The following is a 26,293-nucleotide window of genomic DNA, read 5'->3' on the forward strand; positions in this document are numbered from 1 at the left end:
TGGGGTAAGGGGCATAAGCTCCCATTCATGATATAAGTCTGGTCCTTTGGGATCAAAAGTCATACGAGTTGCTGCCAAGGGAGCCCATCAAACCAACTCTTGCCCTCTTACGGGTCTCAGCTTTCTCTTTACAAAGCAAATGCTAAATGCTTCATAAGAAACACAGGGAAAACCAGAGTGAGGAGTTCCTTATGTTTGGAGGGATGGGATTTAGATTATTGCACAGGATTTCTAGCTAGAGTCTGTTTCTTACTTCTCTACCTATCAGCTGAAAAACCTGATGTTGACGTTTCTTTCTCAGGTTGTCAAAAACCAGCCCCCAAGAAACCTGACAGGCCTCATTCATTCCTCCTCCCTCAGCAATCCACAAGTGACTCTCTGCTTTTCATACTTGGTTAGAAGTTCTGCCTCTTAGGATTTGTGATTTGGTTGTCTGCCTTAGGATTTTACCTATAAGAAAAGCGAATGGGGTAGAAAACCAAAAAATCTTTTGAAGAATTATTTTGTTAATTGGATTTATTGCAAGATATATTTCTCTTACTAAATTACTAGCTTTATTACTAATGACATGCAATTACAAGAATGAATATTTTAATTCACCTACTTAGTAAAGTAAAATAGTTTTAGTAAGTTAGATCCCAAAGGATAACTCTGGAGGATAACCCATTGCACAACATTTATCAAAACTTGCTTTTTATTTCATGTGGACATTATATGTTTTATCTCCCCAGCCAGGTGATATGCATCTTAAGGAAAGTCCATGTCTCAGTGCCATCTCAGTGCCTTTCGTGCTGTGCAAACATATGAAATCTGGTGATGTAAAATATCCCTCTTCAATAATATGTTGATCTTTCAAGTAGAGATATATTTGAAGAAAGTGATGTTTTTAAAACCATATATTGTGACTACTTTCTTTTCATTTCATTTAGGAAATATCTATCGAATATCACTTCATGGGTAAGGTGCTGGGGTAGATGACATGGGGACACCTTGGTGAATCATAGAGGGAGTCCAGGTCTGAGAAGGTTATGCCCCTACTCTAGCAAGGCAGATAAGACAAGCAGGCAGGAGATCAGACAGAGGACTGGAAGGCAAGTGTCAGGACAGCATCAGTGATGGAGTGCTACGGGGGTTCAGAGGGAAGATGGATTACTCATAGCAGGAATGTTGGCATTTATGGGAGGGTTTGTGGAGGAGGTGGTTCTTGAGCTGAGCTCTCAGTTATGTGTTCAAGAGAGAGGGGAGTTCTCAGGCAAGCCTTGCACTAATTCTACCAAATAACAGAATGAATGGGACATAAGTTTGAACCAAGGCCAAAGGCTGAGCACCAGCTGAAGACCCTCAACAGCCTCCACATCCACTTGGTGGCACCATTCGGTGCAGATACCAAATGGTTTGGTTTGCAAAATACATCCATGAGCATACCTGAAGACCATTGTCCACTATCTGACAACACAATTTTTCATGTATAAAGCAGTTAAGAGTTTAACACAGCAAGAAACAGCTTTGAACAAAAATAAGAGAGAAAACATTGAAATACCCACCTATTTATTATTAGATATACGCGACCATTGACTTTGGCATGGCTACGAGGTGGCAGATGGAAGCACAGGGATGCAATGAGGAGACAGGTTGGAGAGAGAGAGAGGAGACTGTTAGACAGAGACGAACAAAGTGGACTCCCTTAAGCTTCCTAGCATCAGGTGTAGCCACTCTCACAGGCTTCATGCCTTGAAGAGTGTAGGCAGCAAGATTCAGTAGCAACATTAAATCAGACAATGTTCAGGAAAACTGCTGGAAGATAATAAGCCTCTCCCTTCTTCTCATCCCTCCCCATCGCACACACTTTATTACAAATTCGTAATGTTTAAATTTTTTAAGGTACTTTTTTTTTTTTTGCAGAGTCTTGCTCTGTCACCCGGGCTGGAGTGCAGTGACGTATCTTAGCTTATGGCAGCCTCTGCCTCCTGGGTTCAAGTGATTCTCCTGCCTCAGCCTCCCAAGTAGCTGGGATTACAGGTGTATGCCATCATACCTGGCTAACTTTTGTATTTTTAGTAGAGATGGGGTTTTACTACGTTGGCCTAGTTGGTCTCAAACTCCTGACTGCAGGTGATCCACCCTCCTCAGCCTCCCAAAGTTCTGGGATTACAGGCATGAGCCACAGTGGCTGGCCTCAAGGTACATTTTATGAAATAAAATATAATTTAAAAAACTAATTTTTGCTGCTACCCCAGAAGTAAAAAAAAAAAAAGGATCCTACTCAGTGGCCATATTCAACATGCTGTTTTCTAAGGTTTTTCTAAAACTAGTTAAAAAAAAGTCATTTCATTTCTCTATGCATAATAATACTTTCTAAAACAAACCATGTACAAATTAAAGAGATATAAAAGTAATGAATATGGCCGGGTGTGGTGGCTCACGCCTGTAATCCCAGCACTTTGGGAAGTTGAGGCGGGTGGATCATGAGATCAGGAGTTCGAGACCAGCCTGGCCAATATGGTGAAACCCCCGTCTCTACTAAAAATACAAAAATTAGCTAGGCATGGTGGCGCATGCCTGTAGTCCCAGCTACTCAGGAGCCTGAGGCAGGAGAATTGCTTGAACCCAGGAGGTGAAGGTTGCAGTGAGCCAAGGTGGCATCACTGCACTCCAGCTTGGGCAACAGAGCGAGACTCCGTTTCAAATAAAAAAAAAAAAAGTAATGAATATTTAAACAGTCCTTTGTAAATCATTGCTAATTATATATTATATAATAAACATGTTATACGTTATAATTCTTATAATATGAATTTCTATCAATATATAGGTGAAATAATATTCCTGAGATTGCCGACTTAGAAATAATAATTTCTTCCTATATTATTATATTTTCATAAGGCTAAGTTTGTAAATTCTGTAAGGCTAAACATAATAAATTCTGCTTCATACACAAGTGACATGTGCCTACATTACATCTGTGTGCATAAGCACATATACACCAACAAGAGACAAAACAGGAAAAGAAGAGTTGCATATCTCCAGAGACAACAGTGTGGAAGTCAGCTTAATGAGCAAATCCGTTATTCCTGATCTGTGGGCCATTTCTTCTAAAGCATCTGTTTAGGAGGCAGGAGCAGAGAAAGCAAAGCCTGACAGTCAATCCCAACTCTCAAAATATTTCTTTTTCTTCATCATTTTGATTTTAATGTAGCCATTGTATTAGGACTCCAAGGACAAAAAATACTGTGAGGTGAAAATTATGAGTAAGGAAAATACTCCCATGAGAAAGAGTTGCTAAAAAAAAAAAATATAACATACATATTTAAAATTTGAACATTATATATATTATATATTAAGCTTTGAACATTTTATATATTGTATGTAATATATTATAATTATATATTATATATTAATATATATCTATATATCATATTATTCTATATCATATAATTATATTATATGATATATAATATGTAATATATATTATATAATATATTGTATGATATGTTATATAACATATTATATATTGTATGATATATTATATAATATATAATATATTATATATTACATTAAATTTTATATTATTATATTATATTAAATATATTATTGTACAATATATTATTAAATATATAATATATTTAATATAATATATTATATTAAATATATTATATTATTATATAGTATATATTATATAATAGTATTATATAGTATATAATATATACTATATAATAATATAATATATAATATGTTTATATATATAAAATGTTCAAAGTTTAAACTTAGGGACTTTATATCAAACTGTTGCATGAAATTCCAAAATACCAAATTTGAGTGAGTTCTTCAAATTTCCTAAGGTTCTAGAAAACTTTTCTTCATAGAATGAAAAATGAAATCCTATGTCCTTAAACTCTTCAGATAACTGGCATTACACACTCTTTCCTCGCCCTTTACATTCACTTGGAAAATTCACCGTTAAGGGAGTGCTTAGGGCTAAGCCACAGCTGCAAGGAAGGCAAGTCAGGACTCATACCACTACAGATCATTTAGATCTTTCTTCTCTGCCATGGGGTGCAGGGTAAGGGAGGTGAAGCGGCAGCTGAGGAAACACAGAACCTACATCCTGACTTGGGCTGCAGCCCTTCCCCAGAACCTGCATAGGCTAAACACTGCTATACATGCTTAAAGGGAATTCTGTGGGACCTTAATTCAGTTTTCACATACGCTAGGTCCAAACCCTTCGGCTGGTGAGCCGAACTGTCTTCTGCAAAACTGTGGTCCTGTATGTTTCTACTTTTCTGGATAAATGGTGAATTACATCTCTGTTTGATTGCGTGACAGAAGACTCAGACATATCCACATTAAGAAAAATGGCAAGAAAAAGGCTCCTGCATGCTGGAGGCACTTTTAGTGAGAAGAAGAATGAATATGCAAGAGAAGAAATGGCATTTGGAAGAAAAAATTTTTAAAAAGATTTCATTAGCAATGCTTAATAATACAACTCCTTCACAAACATACAAGTTGGCTCTGCTAACTGAAATACTTTGTAATTATTGAATAGGGCACTTGAAAAAAATGGTGAGGGCTTATAGTAAATTCAAACATGTTACATGATCAGAATTAAATATCAAATACTGGTTTTATCCACACGGATCACAGGCAATGTCAAAATAATGATTTTTAAAAATCCTTTTTCTGATTATTGACAATTCTCACTTTTATGTGCAGGCATTGTCTTTGTAAACTTTTAAACTTGGGGTGATTTTCCCTGCCATCAAGTTTGTCTATGAATGATATCTTCTAGGGTTCCCCAAACTTCTAATAACTACTTTATTTTTCCTAATGCTTGATCATCACTGAAGGTAGTGTAGAAGTACATATATGGAGAGGGTAAGCCACTGACCCCATCCATGCCCTCCTCCCTGCTGGGGCCTTGGGAGCAGAGAGGTTGTAGCAGAGCCTGATTTTCCTAGTGGCTAGATAGCAAAACAAGTCATGACTGATTGCTACCTCTTGGTTCCATGGGTTACGAGTCATCTGAAGTATCAGAATGACAGGCGAAACACAACACAATAAGGAAAGTGAATCTGCTGGTCATAAACAACGATTATAAAATGTTTCTCATCATTAAATAAATGTTTTGGGTCTATCCATAACTCTAGTTCCTACACAGCAGAACACTGCAAGTTTGGCATTTTATGAAATGCATATAATGAACTCTTACTTCATCTTCTATTGATATCTTCATTTTTTCCCTTAAAGTCAAATAATTAAGGACAATTTTCATCCGTGGCCTCTGTGCTCCTCTCAGTACAGCCCTTTGCTCCCTTAGCTGCTTAACAAGTATTTTTCCAATATCTGAATCATAGGCTAAACATGAGGCAGAAAGGAAGACCATTGTCAGCATTCACTAAAAGAATGCTTGTGATCTCCCCGTGATGGAACATAGTGAAGGATTTATGATAACCCATTGTGGTTTGAATAAATATGGGCAGTAATATCCCAGTAATATCCCATCCGTTATTTGCAAACAATGTATATTTATTGATGAGGAGAAAACAACAGTAAGCTGCTAAAAGAAGATATTGTCATCATGTTGTCTTCTTAAATACGATTGTAGTTACTAGTCAATTGCAGATTCTGTTTTTTTAGCCAAAGTTCTTTATTTCCAAAATGGAAGGGAAAACTCTGCCCATCATCTTTTGCTATGCTCTCACAAGACTTCTGTACTTGTGGTCGGCATAATGGAAAAATCCTCTGAATTAGCCAGATTCTCTAAATGTTCTAAAAACATATAACCAGCCTAGACACAAATACACGTATCAACTCTAAAATATTTAAGTCTCCACAGCTACTCTGAATATCTCACAAGACGATCAAGATCACTTTACATTAACCAGTCATAAGTCACTACCCATTGTTTCAGAATGTGTCATAGAATCTTCCACGTTTTCCTCTTTTTCTCACAAGTTGATACTCATGGAAAATTCAAGGCTGAAACTTAGATTACTGGCTTCTCGCAAGGTGGCAAACCTAAGGTAGGGTTGAAGGCTGCCTTCCTCTTAATAAGAGGTCTGTGTTTCTTCCAGTGGCTCACCTGTAGATGGTGTTGTCTTCTTTGCTGGGAATGGACTTGAGGTCTGTGAGTTCAAGGAACCGGTCATGGAAATAGTGCAGGTGTAAAATGCACACCAGCAGAAAGGAGGTTGGGATGAATATGCGAGTGAACAGTTCAGCCACAGTAAACTGCTTTAAGCCAAGATCCTCAAGCCTGCAAAACAAAACAAAATAAAAAGCAGGAACCTCTCTTAGGCAATGAAGTCACAGACTCTTTGTGATAAACTACATCACAGTCTTACACTCCTGTCAGCTCTATCATTTATTGCATCCCTCTCTCCCATATGGCCCAATATGGCTTTCGTTTCCACCAAGCCAGCTAACCTACCTTAACAATGGTCAATAATGAACCTTGACATTGCCAAATTCCAGGGCTACTTCTCTAGCTTTATTTAATTAAACCTCTGGTCCTCCTTGAAGCAAGTGTGGTCTTGACACCATCACACTCTCTTGGTTTCTTGTTCCTCCATGATCTCCTCCTTTTCTGTTGGACCTCTAGAGGCTGAAATATCCCCAGGACTCTGTTTTGATCTCTCTTCCGGCTGTGCTTCCCCCAGGGAAGTCCTCTTCTGTGGATTTACACATCTTCCTTACACCGAGGACTCAAAGTGCATCTACAGCTCAGGCTCCTCCTGTAAGATTCTCATGCCCAAATTGCTACTGGAAATTGGTTGTTTCAGTTATTTTATATTAGTGTTTCCAAAACAGTATTCCTGATTTTCCTATTTTGCTTGGCAAAGTTGTCCTCCACATCCCTCTCCCCACTCTAGTATCCCTGAACCAATAAATGGTACAAGTGTCTACCCTGTGCAAACTGAGAAGTCAGACGTCTCTTATGTTCTTTTCTTTCATATCTCATTCATCCACATTTCCTTCAGCATCCTAAGCACCTCTTGAATCGCCCACTCCTGTTATCCGTCTCTGCCTCCACCGAATCTAGGGGAAGCTGCCATCATTTCTCACAGGACCACTGCTGCTGCCTACTAACTAGTCTCCTTGTTTCTACTCCCACACATCGCTTTGTCTCAGCTAGTCAAGGGATCTTTAAAGATTGGAAAATTCCACCAAGAATAAAATACAAATAATGCTACCTACAAGCCATGCACGTCCCAGCTGCCTGCCTGAATTTTCCCCACTCTTCACTGTCCAATCACCGCCTGTCTTCAGTTCCTCTTATGAACTGTGCCAAACTCTGACTTGCCTCAGGACCTTTGCATGTGCTGTTCCCTCTGCCTGAAATGCCCTTCCACACCCCAGACTCCAACCCACACACTTTTCCTAAGACGAGCTTCTTCTAATGCTTCAGCTGGAGTCTAAACCAGCTCCTCAGCGAAGCCCGTGCCAGTCACTCATTTATAGCTCCCCCTTACTCACTGCCTCAGCCTGTTGTCTGTTTCCTTCACGGACCTGTCACAAAGTGTAATAGACTTATTTTACACTAAATAGTTTTGTTTGTCTCCTCTGCTAGAATATAAGATCTATAGGGCTTAGATTTTGTCTGTCTTGTTCTCTGTCATATTCCAGGCACAAAACAGTGTCAGCACATGGACAGCATTTAATAAACGCTTATTGTATAAACACTTCAGCTATGTTGGTCTAGTTACACAGTTCTCTTTCCCTTCTAAGGGACAGAGACTTCTAAGGGACTTCCCTACTCAGCCACATCAATATATTCAGCTCAAAACCCAATGCTGGCTGGATTTCCAAACTAATTTCAGAAGTTTGCAGAAGCAAATTAGAAAAAGATAGAGCATTATCTCCTACATGCACAGGAAAAACCATCTCATCATCACAAGTCTATGAGCACTTGGAGAAATTTGTTTCTTTATGGCACTAAATACTCCTTAGAATCTAAGCACCCAGCAACATAAATGAGCAAAGTCTGCTACTTTATGTTATAAGTGCATGAACTTACTTATGAACTGAAGAACTGAGCTCCAATGTGGAGGGCAGAAAGCATGACTAAGTGTTAGGTGTGTTTCACATGAAACTAACATCAGAAAATGTCATTTCATTAAAATTCTGAAAATTCATGGAGTGCCTATTATGTTCTAAGCCAAGGGCTAAGTAAAGAGAACACAAAAATGACTCAGTTTTAATTTCTATTATTGAGGAACTTATAGACATTGATGACATCATGCTTTACTAAAATCCTCCTTAACGATGCTTTGAACAATATGCATTCAAGTCTTCATCTTGTTCATCGTTTTCAACTCAAAATTACTTACTTTTCTTTTTTCAATCCAGTCATATTTTGCCACAGGCCTGGGAAGTTTTCAAACTGATATGTGTATATAAAGATAAGCACCAGCATAGTGTAAATAACCACTGACATCCAAAAATATTTTAGAATTTTCCTCCACCATTCATAGTGCACCTGCGAATCAGACATTGAAAAAAATGAGAAAAAAATCACTTTTAGGAAAACTCACAAAACTATTTGGTTTAATTCAAGTAAGACAAGTGACACATTTACAAATGTCTGAAAATAAAGTCTATTTCATTTCTAGTTTTTAATTTTCTGTGTCTATCATCGTGGAGTGGTCCTGGGTTAGAGCCCCAGTTCTATAAATGGTTGCTAACTGCGTGGGGAAGAGGCTGAACCTTCCATAAGTGCCTATTTTGCAGGGTTGCTACGAGGATGAAATAGATATTATTTATGGGTTCCTGCAAGCTATCTGGCCCATAGGGGGCGCTCAAGGAATAGTAGGGTAGGTGCTGCTGTCATTGTGGTTATCATTGCTCAGAGAAAACCACATCCATTTTGAAATTGAAAGCAATATTGTATGAATGAAAATGTGAAACAACCACAGAAAAAAGACATCTCATTTTACCGTAAGCTGTGGATATTCATTAGAGAACATCCATCCTGAATTTTTAGGAGTATTCAAAAGTTCATTGATTTCTTTCGAGATTTTTTTATCTTAACATATGATATACTCTTGTTTATTGTAGTTCCTTTATTTGTTTTGTTGGCTACCTGCAAGATATTTTACTGTTTCATGTGTTTCTATTATTGGGCTCTCTTTTATCATCAGCTAAAAGTGGGTCTGTGGAGAGCTAACTCATTTTAATGTATCTCATATATTAACTTATTTTAATGAATGAAATTCTTTTAATTAATGAAATATGAAAGCAGTCAATGCACTATACATATATATGCGTACACAAAGAGCAGGCACATGCCACACATATATCGTTTTCTGACCCTAAAGCCTGAAATGCAAAAGTATACCTAGGAATACTCTACAACCTCAGATTATCTAGCTTTTAAATTACTATTTTAAAATATAATTCAATTTTTACAGGCCAGGTGCGGTGGCTCATGCCTGTAATCCCAGAACTCTGGAAGGCTGAGGAGGGCGGATCACTTGAGGCCAGGAGTTTGAAACCAGCCTGGCCAACAGGTGAAACCCCGTTTCTATAAAAATATAAACATTAGCTGGAGGTGTTGGTGCACAGTTGGAATCCCAGCTGCTTGGGAGGCTGAGGCATGAGAATTGCTTGAACCTGGGGGGCAGAGATTGCAGTGAGCAATGAGCAGAGATCATGCCACTGCACTCCAGCCTAAGGGACAGAGCAAGACTCTGTCTCAAAAAAAGAAAGAAAGAAAAAGAAAGAAAGAAAGAAAGAAAGAAAGAAAGAAAGAAAGAAAGAAAGAAAGAAAGAAAGAAAGAAGAAAGGAAGAAAGAAAGAAAGAAAGAAAGAAAGAAAGAAAGAAAGAAAGAAAGAAATGTAATTCAATTGTACAGATTTTTTTTGATCAATAATTTTTGGAAAACCTATGTATGAACTTTTTCCTGATTTTTCAACAACCTAAAATTTTTATTTTTACTTTTTTAGAGATGGCATCTTAATCTGTTGCCCAGCTGGAGTGCAGTGGTACAAGCATAGCTCACTGCAGCCTTGACCTCCTGGGATCAAATGATCCTCCTGCCTCAGTCTACCAAGAAGCTAGGACTACAGGTGTGCCACCACACCTGGCTAATTTTTTAATTTAAGAAAATGTTTTGTAGAGACAAGGTTTCAGTATTTTTCCCAGGTTGGTTTGGAACTCCTGGCCTCAAGCAGTCCTCCTCTCTTGCCTCCCAAAGTGCTGAAATTACAGGCATGAGCCACTGCACCCAGCCCTGAAATTTTGAAATAGTAAACAAGTTGAAGACAGTCATTTCCCATTTTAGGATTCTTGGGATACAATGTTTGACTCTTGCCAATCACTTTATCTATGTTCATGAGATTCTAGTGATTTAAAATCTCTGCAAACGTAGCTCATGTATATTCCTACATACATACAGATGTGAGAATTAAAATGGTCAACTGTGTACCTACCTGATATAGGGCCACACAGAACAGGAACAGCACCATGTAGATGATTTTGTACATTACGATTTTACCCTCGAAGCTGACAAAGAAGAACATGCCTCCACAGATGTAGATCCAGTACTTGATGAACATGGCCACCACCAGATTGCCCAGGACTTTCATGATGTCCTGCTCATCTTCTTCTTCAGCTTCCTCTTGCTCTACCTTCTTTCTCTCTTGCTTCTCTTCCTTTGCTTCCTCTTCTTCCTCCTTCTCTTTGGGCTCTCCTTCCACTTGTATATCTTGAAGTTCCTCATCTTCAAATAGAAAACTGTGCTGTTATACTTAGCTGGTTATCTGTGCAGAACCACGCTTTGACCATGTGTGGTAGATGTAGGATGTAGAGGCATGCATTTTCTACGTTATTGTATAATTTGGATGATTTTAGACTATTCTCATAAACACGGCAACATTCATAACTAGATTAAAAGTCAATTTTCATAACCTTCTCAAAATATAGTTTACAAGAAAATAAATTTGGTAATACTAATTTATATACAAGATCTTTTTTATTTCTGATATCTAGTGATAGCTTTAAGTACTGTGAGATGTAAAAAATAAATAGGCAACAATAGCACAAATCTAAATGACTATATCAATTTCAAATTCTAATTGCTTCACGGCTCTAGACAATCCTAGTAGTACTTTACTAAATGTGGTTAATGCTAACAATCTTAACCAAAAAGCATGCTTTTAAATAACTAAAAATGCTAATAATCTTAACCAAAAAGCATGCTTTTAAATAACTAAAAATTTGAGAGTTACAGCAAAACATAATTTAATTTAAATTAGATTGAAAGAGTAATTGTAATTTAAGTTTAAAACAATTTAATGGGTCAAAATAAAAAACTTATTTTGTGTTGCTTTAAAATATGCTAATACATAAGACTCATCTGTGTTACACAGCCTTATGTTTGAAGAACTTGAATAATTATTTCAAAATAATTATTGGGGTTAATTTGAATCATTTATTCAAACAACTAGTAGATTCACAGAGTGAAGAGAGTGAAAATCAAGTGAGGGCTCAGAGCAATTGTTGATCTCAAATTAACCATTTTTTACCAAAATTAACTGGTTAATTTAATCACTATGTTGAACAGAGACATCAAAACTCATATAGGCAAGATTTGAATCTTACAGACAGACTTTTGTTACTGAAAAACAACTCATTGTTTAGGTCTAAATAAGAAACTAAACATAAATATATGTGTGTGAGTGTATGGAGATATATATATATGCCTGTATTCGTTCTTATGGTTACTAGTTTAATCTGAAGGTTACCAGCCTAGCTTCTGTGGACATTTATAGGCTCCTTTTCACAGACAGTGCTTCATTCTACAAATATTAAATTTACATTTATTGGAATATCTAGGGAATTAGGGAGCAAGCTGTTCTTATTTTACCTATACAGCAGGTCTAAAATTATCAAGGTGATAACGTCATCATCCTCTGTTTTTACATTGTGGTATACTATTGTTAAGAAAGAAGAGAGAAGTTTTAAATGTAAAAGATGTGACTTAGCTTCTTGGTTCCAATACTCACTAGAAGTATGACCTGGGATGAATCATTTAATTTCTCAGAGCCTCAGTTTTTCTTTCATTGGGAATCACCTTCGTGAGGATCAAGTAGCACTTTTTTTTTTTTGAGAGGGAGAACTAGCTCTGTCACGCAGGCTGGAGTGCAGCAGTGAGGTCTCGGTTCACTGCAAGCTCCGCCACCCAGGTTCACACCATTCTCTTGCCTCAGCCTCCTGAGTAGCTGGGACTAGAGGCGCCCACCACGACGCCCGGTTAGTTTTTTGTATTTTTAGTAGAGGCGGGGTTTCACCGTGTTAGCTAGGATGGTCTGGATCTCCTGACCTCGTGATCCGTCTACCTCGGCCTCCCAAAGTGCTGGGATTAAAGGCGTGAGCCATCACGCCCGGCCCAAATGGCACATTTTTAACACTCCTTTGCAACTCTCACGTGTACCTCAAAAGTTACATGCTGTAATACTTAATGCTCCAAGTTTACATTCCAGTTTCATTTATTCTGAAGCCTTCTGATGTATTTTGGGGCTCTTTCTCTGTAATTTTGCTGAGCACCAAAGTCTCCAGCCACACATATACACTAATTTACCTTTTTCTTCATTTTCCTGACTGCCAATTTTGACTTCCGATAAAAGAGCTTCCTTTTCTTGCAGAGCTTTTTGCTCTGTGAGGTGCTGCCTCAGCAGTAGCCAAAAAGTAATGGTGAAAAGGATCTGAAAATAGAGAAGCAGCAAAACAAGAATTAAGCAACCATTTGGAATGTAAAAACATTCAACAAATATAACATTTTCTCCACATTCCAGTGGGAGTACAATAAATAAACTTTTTTATTGGAGACAGAGTCAGGTCACCTGCTTGATTTCAGCTGAGATTCACTGCTTTTAAGTCCCTTTTCCGAGGATGCTCCCATGTTTGTGTTGGGTGCCAGAGGCACCACACAAGTTCTGAGGAAGATGAACCCAACCTTTCTAACAACTTCCACCTGGGCAGGAAATCAGCTGCGACAAGTGTTCTCCCTTGAGGTGCTGGTCCTTGGTTGATTCCCTCCTGACTGTGACGTCATTACAATTTTAAAAGGAAGATGTACTTCTTGCATAATACTCCCTTGACTGCAATGTTCCTTATTTTGAAGAATTCCATAGATGGGAAAAGGAAAATCTCATCCCAGAAAGTAGAACCCCTTATTATTAATCTTCTAAAGCTTAAGGAACACTAGTTCTAAGTGCCCATACTTTTATAGTAACATTTTCTTAAGGACAAAGAAATCAAAAACCTTTTGATTTGGGGGAACTCTATTGTTTAGGAAATACAGTACCTAACGCACAGTAGGTTTATTGTTGTTCTTGTTTGAGAGGGAGTTTCGCTCCGGTTGTCCAGGCTGGAGTGTAATGGAACGATTTCAGCTCACTGCAACCTCTGCCTCCCGGATTCAACTGGTTCTCCTGCCTCAGCATCCCAAGTAGCTGGGATTACAGGCATACACCACCACACCCGGCTAGTTTTTGTATTCTTTTAGTAGAGACAGGTTTCACCATGTTAGCCAGGCTGGTCTCGAACTCCTGACACCAAGTGATCTGCCTGCCTTGGCCTCCCAAAGTGCTGGGGATTACAGGCGTAAGCCACCACGCCTGGTCACATACAGTAGGTTTTTAAAAATAGCTTTATTGAGATATAATTCACATACCATACAATTCACCCATTTAAATTGTCTAATTCAGTGGTTTTTAGTATATTCACAGAGTTGTGCAACCATCACTGCAATTCATTTTGCAACATTTTCATCAACCCTGTGTAAGAAGCCCTATGGCAGTTGCTTCCTTTTCTCCATATCTCAGCCCTCGCCAACCACGAATTTACTTTTTGTCTCCACAGATTTGCTTAATCTGGAAATTTTATATGAATAAAATTATATATTATGTAGCCTTTCATAAATGGATTGCTTTTACTTAGCATAATGTTTTCTAGGTTGATCCACTGGTAGCATGCACAGTTCTTTATCCCTTTTAATTACCCAATAATATTCCATTGCATGGCCATACAACATTTTATCCTTTCATTAGTTAATAGGCATTCGGATCACTTCTATATTTTAGCTATGATGGATAATGCTGCTATGAACATTCATATACAAGCTTTTGTGTGGACAGATGGTTTCAATCCTCCTGGGTAAATGAATCTAGGACTGGAATTGCTGGTCTTATGGAAATTTTATGTTTAACATTTTGAGGAACTGGCACTTTGTTTTCCAAAGTTGCTGCACCATTTTACATTCCCACCAACAGTGTGTGACCATTTTAACTTCTCCATGTCCTCAGGAGCACTGGTTATTATCTGCCTTTTTAAAAATTATAGCCACTCTGGCTGGGCACGGTGGCTCACGCCTGTAATCCCAGCACTTTGGGAGGCTGAGGCAGGTGGATCATGAGATCCGGAGATCGAGACCATTCTGCCTAACACGGTGAAACTCCGTCTCTTCTAAAAAAAATACAAAAAAATTAGCTGGGTGTGGTAGTGGGCGCCTGTAGTCCCAGCTACTGGGGAAGCTGAGGCAGGAGAATGGCGTGAACCCAGGAGGCGGAGCTTGCAATGAGCCGAGATCGCGCCACTGCCCTCCAGCCTGGGATACAGAGCGAAACTCCGTCTCAAAAAAAAAAAATGTGTTTTACAAATATTATTGTAATAGAAATGTTATAAGCCTGGAGATGTATTACTATCTTCTATGACAAAACCTGGCACTTTTTCTGACTTCCTGGGTGCGTTAAAATATAAGTGCAGACCTAGGTTCCCGGAATAGCTCTTTTTTTCCACGAGTAACAAATTTATTTCCCAAATAATGTTTTCCTCCTAAAGAACTGTTAATTTTAGATTCGACAGGAGATAATTCAACTAGTGGCTTAGCATGCAATTTTAGCAGTTTCATTGCTATTCGGAGTGAGACTGTGATGAATTTACACAGTCAAAAGAAAATAATTTTGATTTTTTAAAATAGAATAAGACTAAGTTACCAATTGTGTGTGAATATGTGTGTGTGGGTCTGTGTTTAAGAGGAAAGAGGGAGAGAGAGTAAAAGAAAAGAGTGTTAGATGAAGGTGCCTTGTAAGTGAGAGTATAACGTGGGATTTTCAGCATGGAGCAGGGTGAGGAGAAGAAGCAGGCATAGGAGTTTGGGGTGAATGAATCAATGAATGAAATTCCCTTGGTCCATGAACACAGGGGTTACATTCTCACCTCTGCCACTAGAATTCACCTGTTGGAATGTGTTTCATTTACCCCAGTAGCTCTTCACCCAAAAATCTGTTACGAAGACCAAACTTTGCCCTAGTCTACTCTACCCCATTTACACCTGATTGCCTTGGATATGGGGTGTGTGACAACCCTTAAAGCGGGCAGTTGCTGCCAGGAAAGGTGAATTTCATGTGATGTAAATGACCATCTCCTCCAAAGACACTAATTTCCAAGACCCATTCAATACAGACACGTTTATTTTTACTGTCTTAAAACCAAATTATTAACACAAAGGGAATGTGTGTTTAGTCTGCCATTCTGTTAACAAAACAAACAGTAAGTTGGGAAACCTAATCTTTTGAAATAAAACTTTAAAATGGCCCATGAAAACAAATGAGTAATGAGAAGAGTATGAACATTCTAACTCAGATAAGAACATATCATATAATCAGTAGAAGAAAAACAGCAAATGTCACACTTAATTTTTGCTGCTAAAAATATTCTTTAGGAAAGAATTGGAGAAAAACGTCATGAATAATCAATACTTATCTGTGACACTAATGCACTAAGCATGTTTTATAAAATGATAACAAAGACAGCCCTGTAACCCCTTAACACATTTTACACTGTATTTTCCTATTTTCACACCTAATTTTTACTCTAGTAGGATTTATACTTAAAAACCTTTATACAAGTTTTCTTTGAGTGGAAAACATTGTCATTCTTAAGTAAAAGCTAAATCATGGTGTAATATATGTTCATGTTTAAATTATAGACGCCTCTAAGCACTGCGAATTGTTTCTTACAGTCTCATATTTGTTCATTTTTACAAAGCAGTGAATATTTGGAACGTGTTTTTGTAAGGTTTCTCTTGGATACGATTATGATGATGGTTGTGGTTTTGTGTCATTGTTTTGTTTGGTTGTATTCTATTCACTTACTTTGGAAGCAAGTTCTCCTGGCTCTTTCTTTTCTAAAAATCCTGGAACTTTTTTAATTTCAGGAAGTTCAAAACTCCATATATACTGTAATATCAACAATAGGTTTCCATAAACCACCATGAAGGGTGAGCTGATCATGGCATATTTTCTTCTGTTGCGAATCATCCAAAGAGTGCACGACCAGATCAGCAGCACGAAGGTCAGCCAGCTGTGATAGGTGATGCTCCAGGCCTCCGGAGGACAGAAAAGGAAACACGACCACGGTCAATACAATGCTCAGTCCCCTCACCCTGGTAAGGTAAAAACTATCTAAAAAGAAAAGGTCATAATATTCAAGCCAGGGAGAGTGGAGGGTTGCGGTGGAGTGACGGAGACCCCAAGCCATGGAGTGGTGGCTTAGAAGGCAGGAGATTTTAAAGCCTTAACATTGTAGCTCCATTAACACAGCAGAATGGTACCAGACAAGGGCACATTTTTAATGAAGGATTGTGTTGTTTTTACAATAGACTTTTTTCCGTTAAGTAACAAAATGTGTATTCAAATATTTTATTTTATTTTATGTTTTTTAGCTCTATTGCTTTAAAGAGAAGACCAAACTTATCTGGCTTAGAGAGAAAAAAAGATGGTATACTTTTGTGAGTTCAGAATGAGAGATTTGCTGCAGTTTAAAGGAGCAGTTGATGTATAGAAAATGTCAAAAAGTAACCAAAGAACACAGAACTAATTTTATTTGAAGAACAGAGCTGGCAATCCCCAAATTAGCCTCTTCAATTTTGTGGTGCTTTCTTTTTCCCAGTCTCCTCTCACATGTGGCTGTGTTCCTTACTGGAAACTGAAGTTGAACACACACAGGTTCATCTTAGAAGCACCTGGACTAAGTGCCTGGGGAAACTGTGCCTAGGTTCTATATCCCTTGAGTTAAAGAATATTTTTATTTTTATCATCAAAGGTGTCCATAGGATCTCGCTGTTAACCACAGAATTTGGAAGAGTTGTATTTTAAACAAGAATGTTAGGTTTCTCAAAAATAAATCAAATTTCCCGAGAAAAATTGTTTTTGGGAAAGGGAGAGATTATAGCTTCTTTTATCTTCTATCTATGGGCCAAGGGTCTATTTTGAAGCTGTGATGTTGCAGATGGTAAGTAGAAACACGCATAAACTGAGAGCTCACAATCGGAAGGTGCTTGATGCTCATATTGGTAAAACATTATTGCTGCTGGCCGGGCACGGTGGCTCACGCCTGTAATCCCAGCACTTTGGGAGGCTGAGGCGGGCGGATCATGAGGTCAGGAGATTGAGACCATCCTGGCTAACATGGTGAAAACCCGCCTCTACTAAAAATATAAAAAAAAAATTAGCCGGGCATGGTGGCGGGCGCCTGTAGCCCCAGCTACTCGGGAGGCTGAGGCAGGAGAATGGCATGAACCCGAGAGGTGGAGCTCGCAGTGAGCTGAGATTGTGCCACTGCACTCCAGCCTGGGCAACAGAGCAAGACTCCATCTCAAAAAAAAAAAAGTTATTGCAGCTAAGATGGAACAACGTCTCACCCAAATCTAAGATAAGATGTGAATATAACTCTCACTATCTGAGACAAATAAAAGCAGCCTATGTTAACCTTGAAGACCTTCAATGTCATTTGAAAAAACTAACATGTCCTCTCAAATTGGCAAAATAAGAGACAGTCTAACTTGATAAGCTAATTTGAAAGAAATGTATTAATACTTAAAAGGAGGATAAGTAGAATTGAAAAGGACATAATTTTACAATCTGTAGTATAAATATCCCATGAAAAATTAACACAGCTGACCATTCTCTGCCAAGGCATTAGGGGGATCCCTATACTTCTGCTGGCCCTGAGAAGATAGAAGCAATTAGAGCCAGTGGGACTGTGGTCTTGTTTCTCCAGCACCCTGGCAGCCGCCACTCATACATACCATCATATCATACATACCATCATATCATATTGCACATAGCATCATATACATACCATCATATCATATCATACATACCATCAGATATTGTACACACCATCATATCATACATACCATTATATCATATCTTAAATACCATCATATATGTAGTATCATATCATACATACCATCATATCTTATATACCATTATATATGTACCATCGTATTATACATACCATCATAGCATACATACTGTCATATCATATTATGCATATCATCATATTATACATACCACCATATCATACATACCATCATAGCTATGAGGGCACAGATGTAACTTTGTTTCATAATAAATTGGAATACGGAGACCATGGCATGAACTTTGATACTTCTTTTTTCCTCACGGCTCCTTTCTTCTTCAAATTCTTCTTTCTCTTCCTCTTCCTCCTCTCGCTTTTCTAGATGGACAAATACTTTATTTAACTATTTATGCAAACATGTGACGTTTGTATAAATGTTCCAAGCAATGCAGAACATGTATGGTTTTGGTATAGCCTTTTATTTAAGATTTCAGAAATTGTTTCCCATTCATAAAGCCCTTAGAATTCAAACAAAATCAGTAAGTTCTGCCCGGTCAGTGTAATGGGATCCAGCATGTAATAGTTGAGAAAGGAAAATTTCCATGTAAGAAGGTATGGAAGGAAGCCTCTAAGCCTGTCATCAGAGCCCCCACCTCCTGGTGTTCATGCTGTTGTGTGGCTCCTCCCCTCGAGTGTGGGTGGGACCTGTGACAGGCTTCTTCTAACACAAATAGCGCACTTTAGAGGGGATGAAGGGTCACTTTCAAGATTCTGTTTAAAAAGACTGTGGTTTTCACCTTGAGTGCTCTCTCTTATTCTCTGACCTGCTTGTCCTCAGACAAGCCAGCTACTATGCTGTAAACAGCCCTAGGGGAAGCCCCAGGTGTGAAAACTGATGGCTCTGCCAGCCAGACATCAGCAAGAGCCTGAGGCCAGCCAATAGCTACACAGTGAGCCTGGGAGCAGATTCTCCCCCACCCTGACAAGCCTTCAGCTGAGATAGCAGCTTGACTGCAATCTCATGAGCAACCTTGAGCCAGAGGAACCAGCCTACTGATGCCCAGGTTCCTGGTCCACAGAAAGTGTGTCACACTAAGTGCTATTCTAAGCCACTAAGCAGACTGTCCTTTCTGTCTTTCTTGTTCAAATCAAATGGGCTGTGTATAGGTGGGTTACAGGAGAAAGTTTCTTAGCAGCATAAAGAGGTATAAATGACTGAAAAATCAGTGACTGTGCATACTACTCCACATGGGCTCCACAATGAGACGATGGTGTGTCTTTGGCAGAAGCCCACTGGTCTCATTCCTCCTGCAGTAGGACCGGATGAGCCTGCGGTTTATACAAAAAGTCCCTGGGATCATAGACAGGGGTGAAAACACCAAATCTGATGGATTTTAGAGTTACTGCCATGCTACTTCTCTGGTTGACACTTTTTGTGTATGTAGGTTTAATTTTTAAAATCTTTCCAGCTTTTGTTTCACTTTTGAAAGCCCAGTTTATGATTTCACTATGTCTGGGTTGTCCCTGTCAGCACTCAAAATTCAATTTACTTGTCCACATGAAAGTAATGGGTAAGTAGAAGGTTGTCTAGGCTGTGACCCCAACAGCTCAAACGTCAGAAGCCACAGATGCTGACTCTTGGGCCCTGTGTGTTTGCTTCTGGTGCCCATGCTCTGAAGAGCACACTGGAAAGCACTGTGTTTCCTTGAACTTTCCAGTTTAAGCCTGAGCTGCAAACTAAAACACATGTATGCAGGAAGCAGAAACAGGGAACGAACCAGTAGAGTTTGAAGCTATGCAGCTCTCAGGTGTCATCACGGGTTGGGTGTGAGGGTGGGGTGGGGGTGGTGGCTGACCTTGATTTAACCTTACTGAGGAATGTTGGATAATATGACTAACCAGTTGTAAGGTTAAGTATTAAGAAGCCCTGTGGGGAAACTCCAGGAAGTACTGATACAGAATTATGAAGAACAGATATCAGAATAAACCTGATAAAGAGTTATGCAAAAAGGCCCTTGGAGTAAGCGTGATGTACCACAGATGCAAATTGGAGAGCTGCTGGCCACTCACTAAAGGCAGGACAAGGTCTAAGAGCTCTGGCTGTAATTACATACAAATAGAGATGCAAATCCACTCTAGTTTTACGTCACTTTGTAATTCTGTCTTTATGGATTGGTGACAGGCAATTGGTCCCTTGCAGGGGCAATGACAATAGAGGTCCAGCTAACTGCTGTTTTGTAGAGGTAAGGGACTAGTGTTGCCAGACCTTCATATTCTTCAAGGGATTCCAGAAGTGTCCATTTCTAGGTCAGAGGTGCAGCTTTTTAAATGATGGCTATTTAAATTTTTTTTAAATGTTGTGCAGACCAAAAATCAAATCTGAGAGTGAAACTCAGTCCCAGGCCACCAATTTATCATCTTTAGTAATAGTGCTCTCCTTCAACATAAACAACTGAAAGAAAAGGGAGGAAAAAAGCCGTGCAGAAGTTTAGACAACCTCATTTTTTTAAAAATGGACAAAAAAAGGACTCTTAAAAAACACTCAACTGGGTGCGGTGGCCCACGCCTGTAGTCCCAGCAGTTTGGGAGGCCGAGGCAGCCAGATTGCCTGAGCTCAGGAGTTTGAGACCAGTCTGGGTAACACAGTGAAACCCCGTCTCTACTAAAATACAAAAAATTAGCCAGGTGTGGCAGTGTGCACCTATAGTCCCAGCTACTCGGGAGGCTGAGGCAGGAGAATGGCGTGAACCCGGGAGGCGAAGGTTGCAGTGAGCCGAGATCGTGCCATTGCACTCCAGCCTGGGAGACAGAGCAAGGCTCTGTCTCAAAAAAAAAAAAAAAAAAAAAAATTCATACATTAACCAGGAAAACCATTGACCATAATTACAATATCAACTAAAAGAAAGACCAACATATGTATAGATGCTATACCTAAGTTGACATGTTTAAAATACTGTTTTCACCTTTTATTTTAAAAGTTTACCCCAATTATGTCACTTACTTTGTATACAAGGATAGAACACAACTAGCAATATGCTGGGGCAAAATTCAGGCAGGACTTAAAGAAGTGAGCTTAATGATACTGACATGGATTCAGTTTTTAAAAAAATCAAATAAGCAACAACAACAAAAAGACAGAGAGAGGCCAAGCTTCTAAATGAGGGAGAAGTGCGACCCTGAGTGCAGGGCTGGCTCCTACCTGAGGATTCATCAGAGGGCTCCCACCGGTACTGGGGGGTGGAGTAGAGGTCGGCTTTGCCGGGGCCATTCTCCATGGGCAGGCTAGGGTGGATGGTGTGGTAATCCACGGGGTTGCCGTTCACAGTCACCAGCAGGCCCTGCCGGGAGTGCAGAGAAAGGGACACCTGTTACAGCAGCTCTGGGTTTTCAATGTAGACATACCCCCACTTCCCTTACTCCACCCTAACTGAACAGTGAGGAGTTGATTGCAAGCTGAATAACTTAGCCAATTGTCCAAATATTTTAGTACGGGCAATCTTGTACATTCCCTCTCCAACTCTAGTCTTCACAGAGTGATCACAGGGAAATGTGCATCTGATCTTGTTCCACTGCACTTTGCCAAAAACCATGCTTTGCACCTGCTGTCCTCAGTATGAAGAGCAAACTCTTGTAAATGGCTGAAGGAGGCATTCAAGATTTGGTCTGATCTTTCCAGCCTCAGCCTTTCCTACTGTCCACCTCTCAGCCATCCCTCCATCTATATGGGACTCTAGACCTTTCTTGGGCTGTGGTCCAGCATTGTCCTGCCTATGCCCTATGTGGCTCTGCACAGGACTAATGCAAACATCCCTTGGATCTCAGGTAAGGCATCAACCTCTGGGGATCTCTGCCTGACTGCAGGTTGCTATGTCCTTACTACACCACTAAGTACAATTGCCTGTTTCCTCCTTCTGTCTCTTTGGCTTTATAATTTTTGAGATAAACATAACACCCACTAATACATATGTGTATGTGCGCCCATGGGCATGCAAAACTTCCTACTTATGTAATAGGCATAGCTACAGAAAAAAACACTTTTTAAAAAGCCCACAAAGCTTCTTGAAATTTAAATATATTTTGTATGATTATACTCAATCTCATTTTAACAGCAATCTACTAGAGATAATTTATGCCCATAAATGGAAAAGCTTATGGAAATTTTAATAGATCATTAAAATAGACTCAAAGGAGCTACTTCCATTTGTTGCCTTTACATCACTTACACATGCATAAATGATAATTCTAAGGGTATACTAACATCAGATGGTTTGTAGTCATCATGGGTCATGGATAAAAGCTGCAAAAAGCAACGCGGGAAAGCATGTTAGTAAGGAAGCTGAAAGCATTTTACTGTTGATGTATCTATAAAGTTTTACTATGCACAAACCCATTCTCTTTAACTTGCTGATTGCTAGTGATATTAAAATTGCCATGCAAAATATAAAGGGACAAATAAATGAGCTGGATGCTGCTGTTTATGACAACTATTTCACAGCTCTTGATGTTAATGTTTAGTTATACAGCAGATAAGCAACCACATGTCTATAAATGTTACCATGTTTTTCAAGGGTTATGTTCTACAGGAATAAGCTGCTTAGTTTTATACCCCTTTGAGACATCTGCAAAATTCTGAATGTATTTATCTTTCAAGAAATAGAATTTTCATAATAAAGAAAAATTGGGCCAGGCACGGTGGTGGCTCACGCCTGTAATCCCAGCACTTTGAGAGTCCGAGGCAGGCGGATCATGAGGCCAGGAGATCGAGACCATCCTGGCTAACACAGTGAAACCCCGTCTCTACTAAAAATACAAACAATTAGCCGGGCGTGGTGGCGGGCGCCTGTAGTCCCAGATACTCGGGAGGCTGAGGAAGGAGAATGGCGTGAACCTGGAAGGTGGAGCTTGCAGTGAGCCGAGATTGCGCCACTGCACTCCAGCCTGGGTGACAGAGCGAGACTCCATCTCAAAAAAAAAAAAAAGAAAAAAGAAAAATTGATTTGTAATGTGATTTGAGATTATTTTAAGATTTGTAATGTGGTTTGAGATTATTTTAAGATTTGCGTACTGTCTACAACAAAATGATTATTAATATGACTACTTTTTAACTAGTAATACATTACTACCAGGTGATTTGGGCTTCCCCCAAATAATAATTAGCACAGCAAGTGGTTCTACCACAATTTTAGGTCAGGACTCATTTGCATTCTTAAAAATCACTGAGGGTCCCAAAGAGACTTAATTTATGTGGGTTCTATCTATCAATTATCTACCATATGAGAAATTGACCAGGTAGTCTTAAAATATTTTTTACTTATGTATGTATTCATTAAAAATTTAAAAAACCCATTATGTGTTAGTATAAATAAATTATTTAAATAGCTATATTTTTTAAAACAAATAGTGAAGAGAGTCTCATTGTTTTATAATTTTGCATATCTATTTAATGTCTAGCTTAATAAAAGACAACTGGATTTTCACATCTGTTTCTGCATTCAATCTGTTGTGACGTGGTGTTCTGGTTGAAGTAGATAAAGAAAATCTGGCTTCACATAGGCATGCAAATGGGTCAAAAAGAAGTATTTTAGGGCCGGGCGCAGTGACTTATGCCTGTAACCCTAGCACTTTGGAAGACTGAGGCAGGCGGATTGCCTAAGTTCAGGAGTTCAAGACCAGCCAGGGCAACACGGCAAAACCACATCTCTACTAAAAATTCAAAAAAATTAGCCAGGCGTGGTGGCGTGCCTGTAGTCCCAGCTACTTGGGAGGCTGATTCAGGAGAATTGCTTGAACTCAGGAGGCGGAGGTTGCAGTGAGCCAAGATCGCACCACTGCACTCCAGCCTGGGCGACAGAGCGAGACTCTGGTGCCAAAAAAAAAAAAAAGTATTTTAATAGTCTATCTAAACTGTGGACAGTCCTTGCTACTCGATCAGACTCAACCAGTGTAGAGTCTTGAATGTCAGTTGTAGTGCAGAATCTGCAACCATGTCAGTGAACTTTTCATACTCTGCTACATTAAAACCCATTGGCATATCATGCACCCCGACTGGATCATTTATCCACGCGCTGTCGTGTCAGGTGGTGGTAATTCGGAAACTGCTGTTTCAGTGAGTTACAGGTATTGACTCTACCAAATACCGACAAGTTTCAGTATGCGATGTGTAAAAAGCACATTTGTCAATATCACCTCATCTCATCAGAAAAGTCCTTAAATATTGGAAAGTTTTTAAGCCCTCAGTAGATACGGGTTTTCCAAAATTCTAATTTTTACTCAAATGCTTAAATTTTATCACTGGTAACAATTATTGTCCTTGTTTGCCTCAAAGAGATGAGCTCACTTCATTTATTTTCAAGTAATTGTCTACCAAATACCCAAATCAACCAAATACCCGACAGAGTAAAATTATTTTCTGCAATATAGTTCAGCACTGAAATTTTCACCCTCCAGTGCTAACAGATTGCTTTGCTACTTTTGTTTGTTTTAATTACAAAATTATTTTTTTAATAGGAACATTCTTTTTAAGATTAGGAGATTTCAGTAGAAAGCACGGAAATATAAAATGATGTTCTTGATGGGACGTGGGTATTTACTTTGGAAATAGTTTTCCCTCTCTGGTACTAACTCTCCTAAATCACTGTTTCTATAAACTACAAGCAACCTGAATATGATATGATATATATGATATTATAAGGCTCATATTCAACAGTAAAATACAAAAACAGAAAAATTAGGGAACAGAAATCTCTTTCATCATGGCTTACTTTTCTCTCATCGGTGGGGTAATGGGTTGCGTACCACAGGCTCCGCCTCCTCTCTGCTGTTATTTGGATGGGGCTGCAAGCCAGGGCTTTGTCCTCTTCTTTGGTCCTCTCATCCTGCACCTGAAACACAGAAACAGGATCAGTCTTGCTTCCTGAGGCCGTTCCCTAGGCAGCCTGCGTGGCCAAGACAGAGCTTTTCATTTTGGCTCAATATGATGACTTTTCAAAGTGAATGTTTACAATATACAGGATTTTATCAAGGCACTTTAAGAAATGACAGAAATGCTCCCCTGTAATTGATAAGTACATCAATATTAAATGTCCCCTGATTCTACTAAGCCCCATGCATTACAGAATATGCTCCATTGTTTAATATCCACAGCTTTTCCACGTGCATTCTCAACTACACTCAAAAGCAGCAATGCACATGGCTCTTAGCTTAAGAGCCTTCACAAAGGCGCGCAGTTAACCGTGTAAGCCAGCTGCTGGCAATCTTCAATTAAGACTGGATGTATTGAAGGCAGAATCATCTAGTGCTCACGCAGCGCTAAGCAAGAGCATATCTATGCACATGAGACATTTGCCTACATTAGACAACTGGTCTAGGAAAGGTGATAGAGAGGAATACGAGGAACAGTAAGCGCTTCGGTGCCTTAGCATGTTTTCCCAACAAAAGTGTCCTAGTAAAAAGGGCAGTCATGCGTCACTGATACTGGAGTGGAGTGCATTTAGTCTCATTGTCTGGGTCCCAGTGCACCAGAGTAGAACTCCTAAGCAGGGCACCCTAACTCCCTGGGTGGGGCGTTACATTTGCCAGGTGGGGGCTACATGTTACACTGAAGTCTCGACTTTTCTCTCTCTCTTTTTCAAACATGTTTCATAGATGTCTACTTCAGCACTCACATTTGGTGGCCAGCATTTTTCATTAAATGTACCAGATCACCTGGAACTGTGATATAATCAGCTTCTTTTTCTCATTGCCTTTTTCTCATTGCCTCAATGCAACGGGCCTTCTGTCCCAGCCCATTTAAAATAGAGCCCACATGAAATGTTGATGATAGTTTGAAGCCCCCTTCTCTACATACCCCTGCAGACCTTGTGATTTATAACATTGCTATTGCTGTGTGGCCTATAGCCTAGACGGTCTTCCTGGCTCTCTCTCTGCCTACCTTTGCTTGCCAGACAGCACACGGCAGTGGAAGCAGAATATCGCATGGGCCCAAAGTTATAACGGAGCCCTCATCAAGCTGCTGCATTATCCGAGAGATGACATGGGATATCCCAGAGAAAGCAAATGGGCTGGGAAATCTTAATAACTAGAAAGCCTTAAAGTAATTTCCATAATGTGTAAGACATTGTTCAGAAATAGTTCCCATTGCGGTGGCTCGCA

The 26,293-nt window shown here is 39.3% G+C and overlaps 1 protein-coding gene across 3 annotated transcripts in view; it reads right to left on the reverse strand.

Moving 5' to 3' along the window:
• The window catches only part of PIEZO2 (piezo type mechanosensitive ion channel component 2), a 479,216-nt gene that overhangs the window by 105,551 nt on the left and 347,372 nt on the right, over positions 1 to 26,293 (reverse strand). For 2 of the 3 annotated variants that reach the window (XM_055238801.2, XM_055238791.2), the window contains exons 9-18: positions 24,904 to 25,023; positions 22,401 to 22,439; positions 21,342 to 21,480; positions 18,372 to 18,520; positions 16,153 to 16,383; positions 12,576 to 12,699; positions 10,426 to 10,715; positions 8,325 to 8,473; positions 6,077 to 6,250; positions 1,545 to 1,586 (exon numbers count right to left, since the gene is read on the reverse strand). In XM_055238801.2, coding sequence (XP_055094776.2) covers positions 1,545 to 1,586; positions 6,077 to 6,250; positions 8,325 to 8,473; positions 10,426 to 10,715; positions 12,576 to 12,699; positions 16,153 to 16,383; positions 18,372 to 18,520; positions 21,342 to 21,480; positions 22,401 to 22,439; positions 24,904 to 25,023 — 1,457 coding nt within the window. The remainder of the gene's footprint in view (positions 1 to 1,544; positions 1,587 to 6,076; positions 6,251 to 8,324; positions 8,474 to 10,425; positions 10,716 to 12,575; positions 12,700 to 16,152; positions 16,384 to 18,371; positions 18,521 to 21,341; positions 21,481 to 22,400; positions 22,440 to 24,903; positions 25,024 to 26,293) is intronic. The other variant, XM_055238811.2, reaches the window with a different exon arrangement.

Source organism: Symphalangus syndactylus, chromosome 1 (genome assembly GCF_028878055.3).
Source record: "Symphalangus syndactylus isolate Jambi chromosome 1, NHGRI_mSymSyn1-v2.1_pri, whole genome shotgun sequence".
NCBI lineage: Eukaryota > Metazoa > Chordata > Mammalia > Primates > Hylobatidae > Symphalangus > Symphalangus syndactylus.